General features: G+C 35.7%; 1 protein-coding gene across 1 annotated transcript; it reads left to right on the top strand.

Annotated features, from left to right (window-relative positions):
• The first annotated feature begins 12465 nt into the window (after nucleotides 1–12465).
• Nucleotides 12466–15954, top strand: LOC107807610 (G-type lectin S-receptor-like serine/threonine-protein kinase At4g27290). The gene is made up of 7 exons (XM_016632029.2): nucleotides 12466–13848; nucleotides 13951–14073; nucleotides 14159–14334; nucleotides 14436–14646; nucleotides 14742–14979; nucleotides 15069–15219; nucleotides 15338–15954. The coding sequence occupies exons 1-7, from the start codon at nucleotides 12522–12524 to the stop codon at nucleotides 15647–15649; spliced, it is 2538 nt and encodes an 845-aa protein (XP_016487515.1). The 5' UTR covers nucleotides 12466–12521; the 3' UTR covers nucleotides 15650–15954.
• Nucleotides 15955–17643: the final 1689 nt, after the last annotated feature.

Raw genomic sequence — 17643 nt, 5'->3', positions numbered from 1 at the left:
TCACCAACTCTCTCTAAAATCTCAAATGGGCCAATATACCTAGAGCTCATCTTTATCTTCTTCCCAAATACCATCATGCCCTTCATAGGCGAAACTCTAAAAAGAAACTTTTTACCTTCCATGGGAGCTTTGGCCTTACCTAGGGCCTATCCCTCACGGCTACAGCCGATAGTACTGTCTTTTTGTCACCTGCTGCTACTGCTGAAGCGTGTATTCTTCCCATTTATGAGAGTATAAGAGAGAGAGAGAGAGAGAGAGAGAGAGAGAGAGAGAGAGAGAGAGACTTAGACTTAGAAAATAATCAAGGCATGATAAAGAATCAAGAAAGAGGAGAGTTCCTAAAGCTCTATAGCCTATTGCAGATACATGCTGACGTCTCTGTACTGATTAACAAACTCTACTAGGCATTCTCGTGACTTGTGAGACCCTTAGAACCTAGAGCTCTAATATCAACTTGTCACAACGCAAAAATTCCACCAAAGATCGTGATGACGCCTAACTCGCTTACTAGGCAAACCAACACTCATCAACAATGACAGAAGCCAATTATTAAGTCATTACCAGATTTATAATATATAATAACATGAATAAGCCTCAAAACAATATCATAAATACATACATCTAAACACGACCAGAATACGCCCAAAACCTAGTGTCAGAATGTCACAAACATCTAACAAGAGTATAAAGTCTCAATGGAACAATAAAATATGTTGGGAAGGAAATAAATAAACATGTATAGCTAAGTAGGAAAGGGGAACTACATGTGGTGCGGATCGGATCAAGTATAACACATCACTACAAAATCTCCGGATATGCTCCTACTCAATTGTATGGGTACCGCTAGTTAGGGGTGTTCGTCGGTCGGTAAGGTACGGTATGTAGACATTTTGGTTCGGTATTTTCGGTATTCGGTTTCTTAAGATGCTATAACAATACCGTACCTAATTAAATTCAGTATGGTTCGGTTTTTCTCCTTTCGGTTTTGGTTTATTCGGTTCGGTAATTTCGGTTTATTCGGTTTGAATACTAACTAGTGCATAGAGTCATAGACGGTAATATTCTTAATTAAAGTACTCGAAAGTACAAAACTAAAAATGTTTGTTGACAAAAGTTTTTTCCAAAACCAGCAAATACCAAACGAGAGAGAGAAAACTGTACAAAGAAGAATAAATTTGATCATTATAATTATCTTGTTACTTGCTTAGAGTTAATTGATGAACTTAGAGATTAAAGAAAAGTAAAATTTTAGATTTCTTATATTTATGTTATTAACTAATAATATGTGTATTGTGTAATATTATATATTTCGGTACGATATCAGTATTTTATTTTAAAATACCAAATACCATACCTAATACCATTTTTGTTTTAAAAACATAAACCGAATACCATACCGAATACCAAAATATCAAATATCAAATACCAAAATTTTCGATTTCGGTACGGTAATTCGATATTTACCAAATTACGCACAGCTCTACCGCTAGTACCTGCCTCAGAACTTGCACGAAAATATACAGAAGTGTAGTATGAGTATAAAATTACTGTACTCAGTAAATATCAATTCTAGCCTCGAAGAAGTAGTGGCGAGGGATTGATATCGATACTTGTTAATAGTCCAATAATCAGGTGAAAACATAAATAAGATATGAAGCAAAGCATGGTATCATCAAATAGGCATAAAAGTAAGAGAGACGGTACATAAGGAATTTAGGCACGCTTTTCATATAAAAAATATCAAATCATTTATCAAATACCACAGACCTTGCGTAAAGGCATGATGTGTATCAATCAATATTTACATAAAAGCCACTACATGAGTCAAAATATACAAATATGCATGCTCAGTATCCCTTCTCAATACCTCACAACACAAATTCATGTGCCTAACATAGGCCACGTATCCAAACCAAGCGCCAAATTTGAGTGCCTATGCTCACAGGTCGCAAAGTAACATGGGTAGTTAACTGACTTCGAAGGTACAGACCATATCCAAGCGTCGATCATTTTACAATGAATGATTAATAACCAATAATCAATATTTACTCATAGTGTCTTTGGTGCTAAAATTCTCAACTTTCCTCAATACTCAATTCTCCAACTCATGCATATGTATATGAAATAATATAACTTAAGAAGCACTGAAACATGATAATAGATATGTGGATAAAAAGCTCATATGGCTAAAAGATTGTTATGGGTAATCATGTAATTTCAATTGACCATAACAATTCAATGAGCAATTTCAACATTGATGTGTCTAATTATAATATTTAACATAAGTAAATTAAGCCATTTAACCACAAAATCATGAGTCAAATAAGGCATGTGTATGACTACAGCTAAATAAGAAATTTCAATATGAAAAATAATCCTTTATGCCCAATTTAACAAGTCATAACCTTAAGCATACTTTTAAGCCATAATTATGCGTCATCACGTAGTCATAGATTCAATAAAATATGGATAATAAATTCATATAGTCCAAATAAGGCATAATCATAAGCCAAATGCTACCGGACATGGTCATAACCTAGTTACGTATATGGGCTTGCCACCTTGCATATACGTGACTCCTAAATCAAGCAACAAATAACAAATAGATCATATATGGTGAAAATTTTCTCTTACAAATATAGACAAGAGACTTACCTCAACTAGAGAACACCTTAAACCTTCAAAAATTACTTTTCCATTTAAATCCAACTCCAAACGACTCCACTCTAGTTAAATATTACTTAAATGAGTCATATAGTGCTATAAAAATCAATCTCAAACAACAAAGGTTCAATCTTTAATCAATTCATAAAAAAATCAACAAAAGTCAACCCTGACCCACATGATCAAAACCAAAGTCTATGGGTAGATCCCGACGATCCATAAGCCCACAACTCCAAATATGTGATTAGATTTTAAAATCAAGTACAAGTCGGCTTTCAAATTTCCAAAATATACTCTCTTAAATTGTAGACAAAAATCCCAAATTTCTCTTTAAAATTTCAAATTTTAGATGTAGAAATCTATGTGGAATCAAGATATATAATCAAACCCAAGTAGGAGTTATTTATCCTCAAAGTAGTAGTGAGAATCTCCTCAAAATATTGCCTCTTCCCGAGCTCTAAACGAATGAGCTAAACTCGAAATATAATCCTTGCCAGGTATCATTGCATCTGCGGAAATATTAACTGCAGGTGTGACATTGCTTCTTTGACAAAAATAGCATTTTTGTGCACTACCAGCTCAAGGCACAACCTCGTATTTGAGAACCAAGGCTCCGCAGATACAGTCTCGCATGTGCGACCTTAACCTCGAACCTGTGACCTTCCCCGTCCTAGTCAACATCGCATCTGCGGCCTATCTTTCGCAGATGTGGTCTCGCAGGTGTGACAACAACTTGCATCTGCGACATCCCCCAGCCTAACCAACATGTGCATATGCGCAAAATTTATCGTAGTTGCGGACCTCGTGACCATATCCCCCATCGCTTATGCGCACCCATCCTTGCAAATGTGATTCTGTAGGTGTGAAGCTCGTGGTCGCAGATGCGACTGCACCAGATCCCTGCCAAACCAGCCATTCTTCAACAAGTTTCGGGTGGTCCAAAACTTACCCAAGTTACACCCGAGTCCCGCGGGCCCTCGTTCAACCATACCAACAAGTTCACATATCTAATCCAAACTTATCCAAGGCTCAAAACACTACTTATAACATCAAAACCAAGAATTGAAGTTCAAATTCATCTCTTAACTTCTAAACTTTTGACCTTCGCTAAACGTGGCCGAATCATACTTAAACATTCTAGATTGTAATCGAACTTTGCACACAAGTTCCAAACCACCATAAAGACCTATCCAAGGTATCAAAATCACAAGAAGAGTCTGATAATACCAATGTCCACTTCCGGTCAAACTATGGACTCTCCAATTTTTCAAATTTCCAACTTTCAGCAAATAGAGCCAAAATCTTCTAGGAATATTCAAATCCAAATCCGAACATACGCCCAACTCCAAAATCACTATACGAACCTATTGGAATAATCAAATTACAAATCTAAGGTCGTCTACTCAAAAATTAAACCTTGGTTAACACTTATATCTTAAGCTTCCAAAAATAAAATTAAGTATTCCAATTAACTCTCAAGCCTTTTTGAAACCAAATCAATCATCCCCGTAAGTCAAAAAATATCAAACAAATATACAGAAAGTATCATTACAGTAGGTTTTAGTGCATCATTGATTGAGACACTAAAAAAATAGTCGTGGTACAGCATCAGAGCACGAGCATGCTAGAAGCTTGAACTGTGCGGCAATACAAGTATAGGGCCTAGGTAAAGGGGCCAAGATCGTTCTTGACCTCTATAAGAATCAGAATTATGTCAGAGTCCTTGGTACTCCGCAGAAAATAAAATTAAAAAAAAGAAGAGTTATTTTTTTTAAAGGAAAATAGATAAGGATGTTTTGAAAAGGAAACATGAGATGTTTGCTTAGTTTGTTGATAAGAATTTTTTTATTTAGAATAATACATGATCATATATGTATATTTCTTTTAGAATCTTGTTCTAGCTTTAGGGGAGGATTATTTTACTTATTAAGTACCGCTGTGGAGTCATGACGTTTCAGTATCTTTTTAAGAACTTACATTAGCATATATAAATGTAGGCACAGGTTTTATCGACGAATAAGCTATGAGTTAGGACCTCCTCCCATTCCAACAGACTTTTGGTGTGCTCCATTTCAGGCCATGAAGTTCATCACTTTGATTTCAGTTCTCTATTTTAATTTTATTATTTCCAGTTGAGGATTAGTCGGTTAGTCATGTCCCCGAGTAATCCACCCAGATTCATTAAAGGTTTCATAGACATTTCAGATTCAGAATTAAAGTTAAACGTTATTATATTTATCAGATGTTTGAAGTTTTACATTGAATTTACAAAGAATATTTTTCGAAGAAGTCTGTTCATTTTTAGAAGAAACTAGAGAGGTTTTCTTTGTTTAAAATATCTTTACCTGCATGATAGAATAGAAAGAATAGATCAGAAGGTTCCTCGGCTAAGTCAAAGCACTAGGTGTCGGTTATGACTCGATCAGAAATCGAGTCGTGACATAATCAAACAACTCTAGATGACGCTAGATGCACCTTTTTTAAACTACTATTTATATTTTGATCCAGTTAAGAAATATTTTGAGAAAAAAACATCGCGTTAATATGATTTTGAAATTATGGTTATCAAAGAGAATTCTGTCCAGTGTGTTTTAAATTTCGGACATGGGATTTTTTTCTCTTTAAATTATGGCTATCAAAGAGAATTCTGTCCAGTGTGTTTTAAAATTCGGACATGGGAATTTTTTCTCTTTAAATTATGGCTATCAAAGAGAATTCTGTCCAGTGTGCTCCTTATTCCGACAACTAAATGGGCCCTATATGGGTTCGTTGTATTTTGGGGAGTAGAACGTTACTAGGCTATTTGCACTTGGATAGCAGCAACAAAAATACTCAGAAGTTATTGCCTTCCATAGCGTATTTCGAACTGGTTTCTCCTGCCCAAAACTCTACCTCTTATTTTATAGTTAACTATTATGTATCTTGTTTGTTGACTAAATATTCTTTTTGGTGTTACTATCACTAATATTTTCCAACATTAGGCACATAAATATCTAAGATATTAATTCTAATCTATAGGAACCTAAAAAGTATCTAGATATTTGTCATCCATGAAGAAATCAACGGTGTTAATTTCTATTCCATTTGTTCAATTTTATGTGATCCTATTACTATTTGAAGAATCAAATAAAAAACAATTGACCAATTTTTCTGTAAATAATTTTTAAATATTTTAAATTATTAATTATTATGATTTATATTACTTTTTATCTAGTTTCTAAATATGTAAATTTTATTTCAAATAAATTTAAAACTCTATATCTAAATTTATACCTAAAAATAGTCAATTTGACCATCGTACTCCGAAAAAGTTCACATAAATTGGAACAGAGTTAGAATATTTAAAATGATCTAAAGTATATAACTTATAAGAATGAACTTTTATGTGACATTTCAGAAAATAACAAATAGAGGCAGCTCCAATTCTGTACTTTCAAGTTCCAAACTATGGAGAAGGAAAAAAGTAATGAAAGTGGAAAAAAGGAAATGAGGAGCCGGAAATTTTCCTTGGAGATGGATCTTTTTTCCACAAGTTGAATTGCCACTCTGCCTAATTTCTATTGTGGACCAACGAAAAGGATTTTAAAAAGACTAATATAAATCCAAAACCGTTGATAGGAAAACCACAATGTATTATGAACTTCTCCCGTATTTCTTGTTTGTTTATTTCTTTCTTTCTTTTCTTAGAATTATTGTGAAACCGTAAAATACAAAGAGTTTTAAGTTATATATTATCACTATAAGGAACTTTAACATCATCAACGCTCATCTTTAATTGCTATAGAAATTATTACGCTAGTAGCTCACCTTTAACTGGTTAAGAAATTTTTGCATTATCAGCTCATCTTTACTTGTAATAACAAGTAATTTATTTTATTTTCGAAATTACAAATTTTACACTTTAAAAATGTTACCAATTGTTGCGGAAGCCAAATGTATATAGTGTGAATGAGTCACAACTACTATACCAAAAATTATGACAACCACTAAATAATAAACAAGACAATAAGACAACAATAAAAGAACACCAGAATTTACGAGGTTCGGCCAATTTTGCCTACTTCCTCGGACACAATCAATATTTTATTCCACTCCAAAATTACAAGTGAAATAATACTAAAGAGAGAAGATACAAATGCCTTAAGAAGATAAAAGGCAAATGAGAGGTGTATTTAAATCCTAAACATTAGGCCTCCTTTTATAGGGTGAAATTCTCATTCAAAATTGTCATCCACCGATGTGGTACTTTTGCCAATTTCAACAAATCTCCACCTTGGCAAAATTCCACATCTTCAATTTTCTCTCAATAACAAATTTTGGTTGTGTCTTCATCTTCAATCTTTAGTGTTCAACAATGTTGATCAAATCCAAACAATGTTGAAACTTGACCGCAGTCACCACTTTTGTCAGCATATCAGCAGGGTTCTCCGTAGTATGAATTTTCTTCACCGTGACTCCACCTTCTTCTATGATTTCTCGTACGAAATGATACCGAACATCAATGTGCTTCGTCCTTGCATGATAAACTTGGTTCTTCGCTAATTGAATAGCACTTTGACTATCACAAAAAATTGTAATATTTTTTTGTTCAATACCAAGCTCCTTTAGCAACCCCTGAAGCCAAATTGCCTCCTTCACAGCCTCCGTAATAGCCATGTACTCTGCCTCTGTTGTAGACAAAGCAACTGTTGACTGCAAAGTAGACTTCCAACTAACTGGTGCCTTTGCAAAAGTAAACACATAACCAGTAGTTGACCTTCGTTTGTCCAGATCACCCGCAAAATCTGAGTCACAATATCCAACTACAGACCGATTGCCTTCCTGCTCAAAAACTAACCCAACATCTACAGTACTATGAATATACCGTAGAATCCATTTCACAGCTTGCCAATGCTCCTTTCCTGGATTATGCATATATCTGCTAATAACTCCAACGGCTTGTGAAATGTCAGGTCTCGTACAAACCATTGCATACATCAAGCTACCAACAACATTTGCGTATGGTACCCTTGACATATACTCCTGTTCAGTTTCATCCTTTGGCGACATAGTAGTACTTAGCTTAAAATGGGGAGCAAGTGGCGTACTAATTGGCTTAGTCTTCTTATCTATGCCAAAACGCTTTAGTACTCTCTTCAAATATTCTTTCTGAGATAAACAGAGTTTCTTTGTACGTCTATCTCTTATTATCTCCATGCCAAGAATTTTCTTTGCCTCACCCAGATCCTTCATCTCGAACTCCTCCTTCAGTTGAATCTTCAACTTATCAATTTCTTCCGAATTCTTGGAAGTTATCAACATATCATCAACATATAGGAGAAGATATACAAAGGAACCATCATTAAGTTTGCGCAAATACACACAATGATCGTATTTGCTTCTCTTGTACCCTTGCCGCAACATAAACTTGTCAAATCGCTTGTACCATTGTCTAGAAGATTGTTTCAATCCGTACAACGATTTTTCAAGTTTGCATACTATATTTTCTTTTCCAGCAACTTTGAATCCTTCTGGCTGAGTCATGTAGATTTCCTCCTCCAAGTTTCCATGTAAAAACGCAGTTTTTACATCCATCTGAACTAGTTCCAAATCCAACTGTGCTACCAAAGCCAACATAATTCTAATGGAGGAATGTTTTACAACTGGAGAAAATACTTCATTGTAATCAATTCCCTCCTTTTGAGCATATCCTTTGGCCACCAATCTTGCTTTGTAGCGAACATCTTCTTGGTTAGGAAATCCTTCTTTCTTTGCAAATACCCATTTGCACCCAATTGCTTTCTTTCCCTTCGGGAGATTGGCCAATTTCCATGTATGATTCTGATGAAGGGACTGCATTTCTTCATTCATGGCAATCCTCCACTTATCTTCTTCTGAACTTTGGATTGCGTCTTTATAAGTGGTAGGAACACCATCAGCTACAATTGAGGTTGCACAAGCAACCGTCTCTATAAGACGAACAGGTTTCGTTATTGTCCTTTTTGGCCTGCTGGTTGCTATTGATTCAAGTTGTTGTCGAGGTTCCTGAGTTGGAATCTCCCTTTCTACTGGCTCTTCTTCCAGAGGGTAATCTTCATGAGTTTCCTCCTCTGCTTCTTGTGTAGGAAAAATAAATTTTCCCTCAAACTCCACCTGCTTTGATGCACCACCAGTTTGTTTGACATCTTCAACTGTCATCTTATTTGTTATGGTAGATTCATCAAAGGTAACATCTCTGCTGAATATAATATTCCTTGTCTCTGGACACCATAAGCGGTATCCTTTGACTCCAGAAGTAATCCCCATAAATATAGCCTTCTTTGCTCTCGGATCCAATTTTGACTCTTTCACATGATAGTATGCAATTGAGCCAAACACGTGCAAAGAATCATAATCTACAGCAGGTTTTCCATACCATTTTTCAAATGGTGTCTTGCCATCAATAGCAGCAGATGGTAGACGATTAATGAGGTGGCATGCATATGTAATTGCCTCAGCCCAAAATTCTTTGCCCAAGCCAGCATTGGACAACATACACCGTACCTTCTCCAGTAAAGTCCGGTTCATACGTTCTGCCACTCCATTCTGTTGTGGTGTATTTCTGACAGTGAAGTGTCGGACGATGCCATCATTTTCACAGACCTTATTGAAATGATCATTTTTGTATTCACCTCCATTGTCTGTGCGAATACACTTGATCCTCCTGCCTGTTTGATTCTCCACCATCGTTTTCCATTTGAGAAAAATTCCCAACACTTCATCTTTCCTCTTCATTGTATACACCCACACTCTTCGGGAAAAATTATCAACAAAGGTTACAAAATAGTGCTTCCCACCCAATGAAGGTGTTTTGGAAGCACCCCAAACATCAGAGTGTACATAATCCAAAATGCCTTTAGTATTATGGATCGCTATACCAAATTTAACCCTTGTCTGTTTCCCTTTGACACAATGCTCGCAAAACTCCAAGTTGCAAGTCTTTACGCCTTTTAACAATCCTTGATTAGATAAAGCTTTCAAGGATTTTCCTCCAGCATGTCCCAAGCGCATGTGCCATAGCCTGGTTGCTTCTGCCTCTTTGTCATCACTGGATGTCACTGTTGCTGTCCCAATAACTGTGCTACCACGATAGCAGTACATGTTATTGTTCTTCCGATTGGCCTTCATTACCACTAGTGCACCGGAGCATATTCTCATCACTCCATTTTCTGCAATGATTTTGAACCCTTTTGATTCTAGGGCTCCCACAGAGATGAGATTCTTCTTCAAACCCGGTACATATCGAACATCTGTTAATGTTCTGATCATTCCATCATGGCTCCTTAATCTTATTGAACCAATGCCATATGAGGTAAGAGGGCTGTTATCCGCTGTGTGGATGACTCCATATTCTCCTTCTTGAAAATTCACGAACCAGTCCTTGTTGGGACACATATGGTAGCTACAAGCCGAGTCCATCAACCATATGTCTGATGATGTTGATAACTCTGTTGTAACTAATGAGAAGTCTGAATCATCACAATCAGCTACATTTGAATCCATAATGGCCTTTCCATTGTTATGTCTGGCCTTATTCTTCAACTTCGGACAGTCTTTCTTCCAGTGCCCCTTTTCTCGACAAAAGGCACATTCATCTTTGCTGGGTCTAGATCTCGACTTGGATCTTCCCTTCTTAGTCCTCGTTTGATTTTGAGGACGACCCCTCACAATTAGTGCTTCTTCTTCTCCGCCCTTCTGTTTTTCTCCCTTTCTTTGTTCATAGCTGTACAAAGCTGAACAAACTTCTCTGAGAGAAATTTCGTCATTTCCATGGAGTAGAGTAGTTTCAAGGTGCTCGTACTCATTAGGAAGTGACCCCAATAACATCAAGGCCAAGTCACCATCATCAAAAGTTGCATCCATATTTTGCAAATCTGTGACCAACTTATTGAAACTGGTGATATGTTCATTCATTGTGGTACCAGGAACATAGGTAAAGCGAAACAGTCTCTTCTTCATGTACAATTTATTTTGACTGTTTTTCTTCAAAAATTTATCCTCCAGTGCTTTTCATAATTTACTTGTAGAAGTTTCCTTTGTGTATGGATATTTCTGCTCTCTAGCAAGGTAGGATCGAATGGTACCGCAAGCAACACGATTGATAATTTTCCAATCTTCTTCTCCAATAACATCTGGCTTCTTTTCTTCAATGGCAAGATCTAGCCCTTGTTGAAAAAGAACATCTAGAACCTCGCCTTGCCACATCCCAAAATGTCCTGACCCGTCAAAAATTTCTACCGCAAATTTCGCATTTGACACAATTCTTGTCATAAGCGAAGATGCCAACGATGACGTATTATTGACACTTGATGTAGATTCTTCTTGTTTACTGTCTCCCATTTTGACACAAATATTATTTAGTAGCTGACGACACAAATCAAGATTATTTCCTTTCTGGTGTGGAAGATCAGACTAAGCTGCAACCACAGAGCATACTCAGATAGAACCTTGACTCAGTTACCAAGATAGATCTTTTCTGATGTGGAAGATCAGACTATGCTGCAACCACAGAGCATACTTAGACAGTACCTTGGCTCTGATACCAATTGTTACCAATTGTTGCGGAAGCCAAATGTATATAGTGTGAATGAGTCACAACTACTATACCAAAAATTATGACAACCACTAAATAATAAACAAGACAATAAGACAACAATAAAAGAACACCAGAATTTACGAGGTTCAGCCAATTTTGCCTACTTCCTCGGACACAATCAATATTTTATTCCACTCCAAAATTACAAGTGAAATAATACTAAAGAGAGAAGATACAAATGCCTTAAGAAGATAAAAGGCAAATGAGATGTGTATTTAAATCCTAAACATTAGGCCTCCTTTTATAGGGTAAAATTCTCATTCAAAATTGTCATCCACCGATGTGGTACTTTTGCCAATTTCAACAAAAAAGACTTCTAGATGTTCTTTGAACGATCGTAAAGAATTCTTTACGGTGATGGTACATAACTTAAACTCATGTCAAATATTACTGCAGGTGCAAAAAGGTCTTTTTAAATCTATAAAAGTTGAAAAGGTCAAATGGACCGGATTCTTTTTTTCTACCCTGGAACAATACTACTGCAGATGCAAAAAAAATCTTTTTACTCTAGAAAAGTTTGAAAGTGTCAAATGGACCGGGTCTACTCTCGAATACAGATTAACGTATTTTAAAAAAAATAAATTACTGGATAAACATATTATATTCGATAATCATTTGTTAGATGTCTCTGCCAAAACTAGACTTGAAAATGGTGGTAATATTTATTTAATTCAACTACTCAAGGCACTTGTTATATTGAACTTTTAAAATTATTCCGAAACTTGTTAGAGACACAAATACTCTTCTTTCCGCTGGTTCATTTATATAACGAGGTTTAATTAGCACATATATATGTTAAGAAACAAGGAAAGACATTTATGAGATATAATTTGATTGGGCACGAAGTTTCAGAAAGAACAAAAATTATTGAAACCTGTGACCTAAAACAAATCACAAACATTAGTGTGACAATAATTTATCTTATTTAATAATAAAATAAAAAATTTAAAGTTAAATTATTTTTAAATATAAAAAAAGGGTGTCATTTTCTGGGACATATTAAAAAGGAAAATATATCACATAAATTGAGTATACTTAATATACGTAAAGTAGAATTTTATGATATTCACCGTATTATTAGATGTAAAAATTAGAAAGTCAAAATATAAGTGTCTCACTCAGAGTCCCATTGTAGAAATTTTGGTTTTGTTGACTTGACATGCAACATTCTATTTCAGCACGATAACATGTTTTCTTTCTTTTTAAACGGTCTCTTCTCAGCTTAGTGCAGCAACCAATTACCATGGAAGTGAAAAATATAAAAAATCTCCTTTTCCTGCAACTCGTACTATTCTCGTGCTTTTCATTCGGAGCTAACACAAACAGTAGTACGAACCAGAAATTGTCCCTTGGAGATACCCTTTCTGCAGAGAAATCCATAACAATTGGCGTAACAATTATCTCTTCCGGTGGAATATTTGAGATGGGTTTCTTTACGGTAGGTAATCTTTCCAACAATTATTACATGGGTATATGGTATAAACAAATAACACCACAAACCGTAGTTTGGGTAGCAAATAGGGAGACTCCACTTTCTTTTTCCGAAATGGACTCCGCACAACTCAAAATTATACATGGGAACTTGGTGCTTCTCAACGGGACTGGACTCTCCATTTGGTCGACAAATATCAACTCCAGCGCCACGTCGAAATCTATCGTGGCGATTATTCGTGATGATGGAAATTTGATTTTGAATGACGGGTCCAATTCATTGTGGCAAAGTTTTGATCATCCGAGCCACACGTTTTTCTCTGGTTCTAAATTTGGCTACAATAAAAGAAGTAAAACAAGCCAAGTTCTCACTTCTTGGAAAAACTCTGAAGATCCTAGTCCAGGACTCTTTTCCCTTGAGGCGGAGCCTAACGGTGAATTCATTATTAGGTGGAACAAGACTGTAAAGTACTGGTCTACTGGACCTTGGAATGGACATACATTCGGCTCGTTGCCTTTGAGACCAAATTCACAGTACAACTACACATTTATAAACAACGACGATGAGGTCTATTTCAGATATTTTATTTTAAATCCTTTATCCAGGGCAAGAGTAATACTGGATGTCTCCGGGGAACTTAAGCAACTGACATGGATGAATAGTAGCAAGCAGTGGAATGTGTTTTTCACTCAACCAACACCACCATGTAATGTTTATGCATATTGTGGGGCATTCGGTACCTGCAATCTGATCGCAAACCGCTCGTGTGATTGTTTGTCTGGTTTCACTCCTAAGTCAAACACTGATTGGGATTTGAATAGCTTCTCTAGTGGTTGTGAGAGGAAAACAAGTCTCAAGTGTGGTAATGTAACGGCTGCCAATTTGGAGCAGGACAAATTCTGGAGACATTCTCATATGAGATTACCAGTTAATAATCGCACTCTGACAGTTGATAGTGAAACTGAATGTGAATCTATTTGTTTGAATATTTGCTCTTGTACTGCTTATGCTTTTGATGCCAATCAATGTCTAACTTGGAATGGAGACCTCTTCAACTTGCAACAACTATCCGAAGATGATGCTACTGGAATGACGATTTATGTCAAACTAGCTGCTTCTGAATTTTCAGTTCCCAAAGGTATTCCGAAATTATTAAGGATCTCAGGCTACAAGGAATTAGCTACTTGATTCTACTTTATCTATTTAAAATGCATGTACTTTATCTTTTTTATTACAACAGTTGCAGACCAAACGCATAAGTCAAGAAGGCTAAAAGTTGCTCTTCCTACTACAATTGCCACTACTCTTTTTCTATGCATCTTTGTCTACCTATTTTATAGAACAAGGAGAGCAAGAACAAAAGGTAAGTGCAAACTCTCTGCTCTTGATAAATTATATATATAGGTTTAATTCAAAATTATATATTCTCCTTTTTTCTTTCTATCAAGGAAATCCACGGCCGCACTGGTTGAACACTCAAAAGGGGTCAGGCGACTTAATAAATGAGGAGGATGAGAAAGGCATCGATGTTCCATTCTTTAGTTTGGAAAGCATTTTAGCAGCGACAGATAACTTCTCAGAAGAAAATAAGCTAGGACGTGGTGGTTTTGGTTCTGTTTATAAGGTTATTGCAAAGGATCACTTTTTTGTTTGTTAAATCTTCTATCTACGAGCTATGTATTTTTTTTTAATGTAATATAATTTACTTACTAAAATTATTTTCAGGGGAAGTTTCATCGAGGACGAGAAATTGCAATCAAAAGGTTATCAGCCCAATCGGGTCAAGGCATAAACGAATTCAAGAATGAAGTAGTATTGATTGCAAGACTTCAGCATAGAAATCTCGTTAGACTTATGGGTTATTGCGTCCAAGGAAATGAAAAGATTTTACTCTATGAGTATATGCCGAACAAAAGTTTAGACACCTTCATTTTTGGTTGGTACTCGCACATCATTTCCTTTTTAATTCTCAGTATAAACTACTTTGTTTTATTATTGATTATTACCATTTTTGAATGTTGACTGCACAAGACGAAAGACATCAGGTGTTATTAGATTGGAAGAAGCGATTTGATATCATTTTGGGGATTGCTCGTGGGCTTCTTTATCTGCACCATGATTCAAGGTTGAGGATCATTCATAGAGATTTAAAAACAAGTAACATATTATTAGATAAAGAGATGAACCCCAAGATTTCAGATTTTGGCTTAGCAAGGATAGTGCAAGGGAATACTACAGAAGCAAATACAAACAAAGTTGTTGGAACATAGTAAGTTCTACTTCTAGCTAGCTGCAATCACTCCAATATTAGTACTAGAATACATTTAAATCCAATCACATCTCAAATTTTTGGTGCAGTGGTTATATGTCTCCAGAATATGCATTAGATGGATTATTCTCAATCAAGTCTGATGTTTTTAGTTTTGGAGTAATGATGCTTGAGATCACATGTGGCAAGAGAAATACAGGATTTTATGAGCGAGAGGAAGCCTTAAACCTCCTGGGTTATGTGAGTGAAAATTTCTAAAATTCCTAAAACTTCTTGATTTTTTCTCTTTGTTTTTTTTTAAAACTTCAGTTTGGTAACTATATTACCTCTTTTTCCTAACTCTGGAGGTATATTTCAGGCATGGAGATTATGGAATGAAGGAAATGCTATGAGTTTAATTGATGAATCTCTACTAGAATCATGCAATGAAGATGATGTATTGAAATGCATTAATATTGCGCTCTTGTGCGTACAAGAAGAAGCACGCATTCGTCCAAGCATGCCAGATGTAATTATAATGCTTGGTAGTGAAAGCATTTCTCTTCCGAAACCTAATAAACCTGCTTTTACCGCACGAACACGTGCTTGTAACAGAACGACTTCGTCCTCCAGTAAGTCATACATCAACTCCAACAATGAGTTGACTGTTACCCTAGAGGAGGGCCGATAGCCTTACATTCAAAACTGATTGGGTTTATCCTAACTATTAATTGGCAGAAACTAGAAAGTATACTCCATGCAAAGAAGCGGATATATTTCTTTGCAACTTCCGCTAAAATGATCAAATTTGGGTCTCTTTTATACTTGTTTCTGCTGAACATTCATTTTGTTCTTTTGGGTAATTTTTCAATTTTAGCTGTTAATCATTTCATTGATATATTGGTCCATGTGCTTTTGGTTCTACCATGATGTAAAAAGAGATCCTAAATGGAGTTTTTTAGTATGACTTGCAATAATAATTTTCTTGGTTGAGAACTTTACCTTTGCAACTCTTTGTAACAATATTCTTGGAACTCGTCGATATGGTGTTTGAGGAACACTGAGTTTTGCACATTTGCAGAAAACAAAGTTTCACAATTTGGATAAAAGAATACATGTCTAATGGCACGCCCCAAAATTAACGCCTGATCGTCAGCCGAGGCCTTTAACCCCCATCAACCAGTCAAAATCACACTAATTCCAATCATCACCAAATACATGTGGTGCAACATTTCAATCAAAACGAGATAATAATAATAATAATAAAACATTTGGCCCTCTTGGTCTCAACATAAATGCTAAAGCAAATAAATAGTTTCGATTGAATGTCATATGAGTACCCATATACGAGTAAAAATAGCACGAGTTAGTCAGTTTTCGGACTGGTAATTGAAAACTAATCAGTGTTTGCAAAGTCATTGAAAAATAGCCACTATTTTGCTGCAACACGGAAAGTTCCAGCATAATATACTGGAGATTAGTACACCTATATATGAACTTCAGCATATTATGCTGGAACTCCAGCACACGAAAAATTCCAGCATAATATACTAGAGATTGGAGCACCTGTGTATGAATTTCCAGCATGTTATGCTGGACCAGTATATTATGGGGGGGGGGGGGGGAGGGAGGGAGGGAGAGGGTGCACAGTTAGCCACTAATAAGAGATGTATTTACTCTTAAGCCACTGTTTAAAATGTATTTACTCTTAAGCCACTACTTTAATAAACTTTTACCCGCCCGGTCGAAAGTACCCATGTGCTATAATAATGTTGAAACCTTCACTCAGTTTATTTATGTGCAGAGTTTAGGAGAGGAACCTTCGCTCAAACCTTACGTGCTGCATAAACCTTCCCTCGTCCAAATTACAAAAAAGTTTCTCCTCCTATTTCAAATTAGAGAATTTAACTTTCACGTCCAAATTTCATCATAAAATTACTGTAAGTTCTAAAATTTCAAATATCTCTTTATGCTTTTGTGTGAATTTTTATTTGGTTGCTGGAGAATGAGATGCAGGGGATTTGATTTTTTTTATTTTCCTTTTCTTGATTGCATCTTTATAGAAAAAATACATTGTTGTGTAAATATTAAGGACAAAGTGTCATATATTTGCACCTTGTATTGATAAAGTTTAGGACATCGTGTCCTTAATTTAATGACTGCTGTGTAAATATTAAGGACAAAGTGTCCTCAATTAGCACCTTGTATTGATAAAATTTAGGACATTGTGTCCTTAACTTTATGATTGATATGTAAATATTAAGGACAAAGTGTCCTGTATTTGCTCATTGTATTGATAAAGTTTAGGACATCATGTCCTTAACTTCACAATTGCTGTGTAAATATTAAGGACAAAGTATCCTGTATTTGGACCTTGTATTGATAAAGTTTAGGACATCGCGTCCTCAACTTCATGACTGCTGTGTAAATATTAAGGACAAAGTGTCCTGTATTTGCACCTTGTATTGATAAAGTTTAGGACATCATGCCTTTCACTTCATGACTGTTGTGTAAATATTAAGGACAAAGTGTCCTGAATTTCTCATTTTCTTGACTTGCAGGATAGATACAATATGTATTATTGTTGCTTTCGATGGAAGATGGATCGCAGACTATAAGTATCTAGATCATAAAATAAAGCTTGTTCTAGTACCTGAGGAAATTCGATTTGAAGATTTCGTCAAC

Source organism: Nicotiana tabacum, chromosome 21 (assembly GCF_000715075.1).
Source record: "Nicotiana tabacum cultivar K326 chromosome 21, ASM71507v2, whole genome shotgun sequence".
NCBI classification, from domain to species: Eukaryota; Viridiplantae; Streptophyta; class Magnoliopsida; order Solanales; family Solanaceae; genus Nicotiana; species Nicotiana tabacum.
Note: the sequence above shows the minus strand (reverse complement) of the source record. Positions and strands in the feature narration are given on the sequence as shown.

Excerpts from the sequence above, each read along its gene's own strand:
- LOC107807610 (XM_016632029.2), top strand. The coding sequence starts at position 12,522 with ATGGAAGTGAAAAATATAAAAAATCTCCTTTTCCTGCAACTCGTACTA. Across the intron at positions 13,849-13,950 it reads TGAATTTTCAGTTCCCAAAG|TTGCAGACCAAACGCATAAG; the intron begins GTATTCCGAAAT and ends TTATTACAACAG. Across the intron at positions 14,074-14,158 it reads AAGGAGAGCAAGAACAAAAG|GAAATCCACGGCCGCACTGG; the intron begins GTAAGTGCAAAC and ends CTTTCTATCAAG.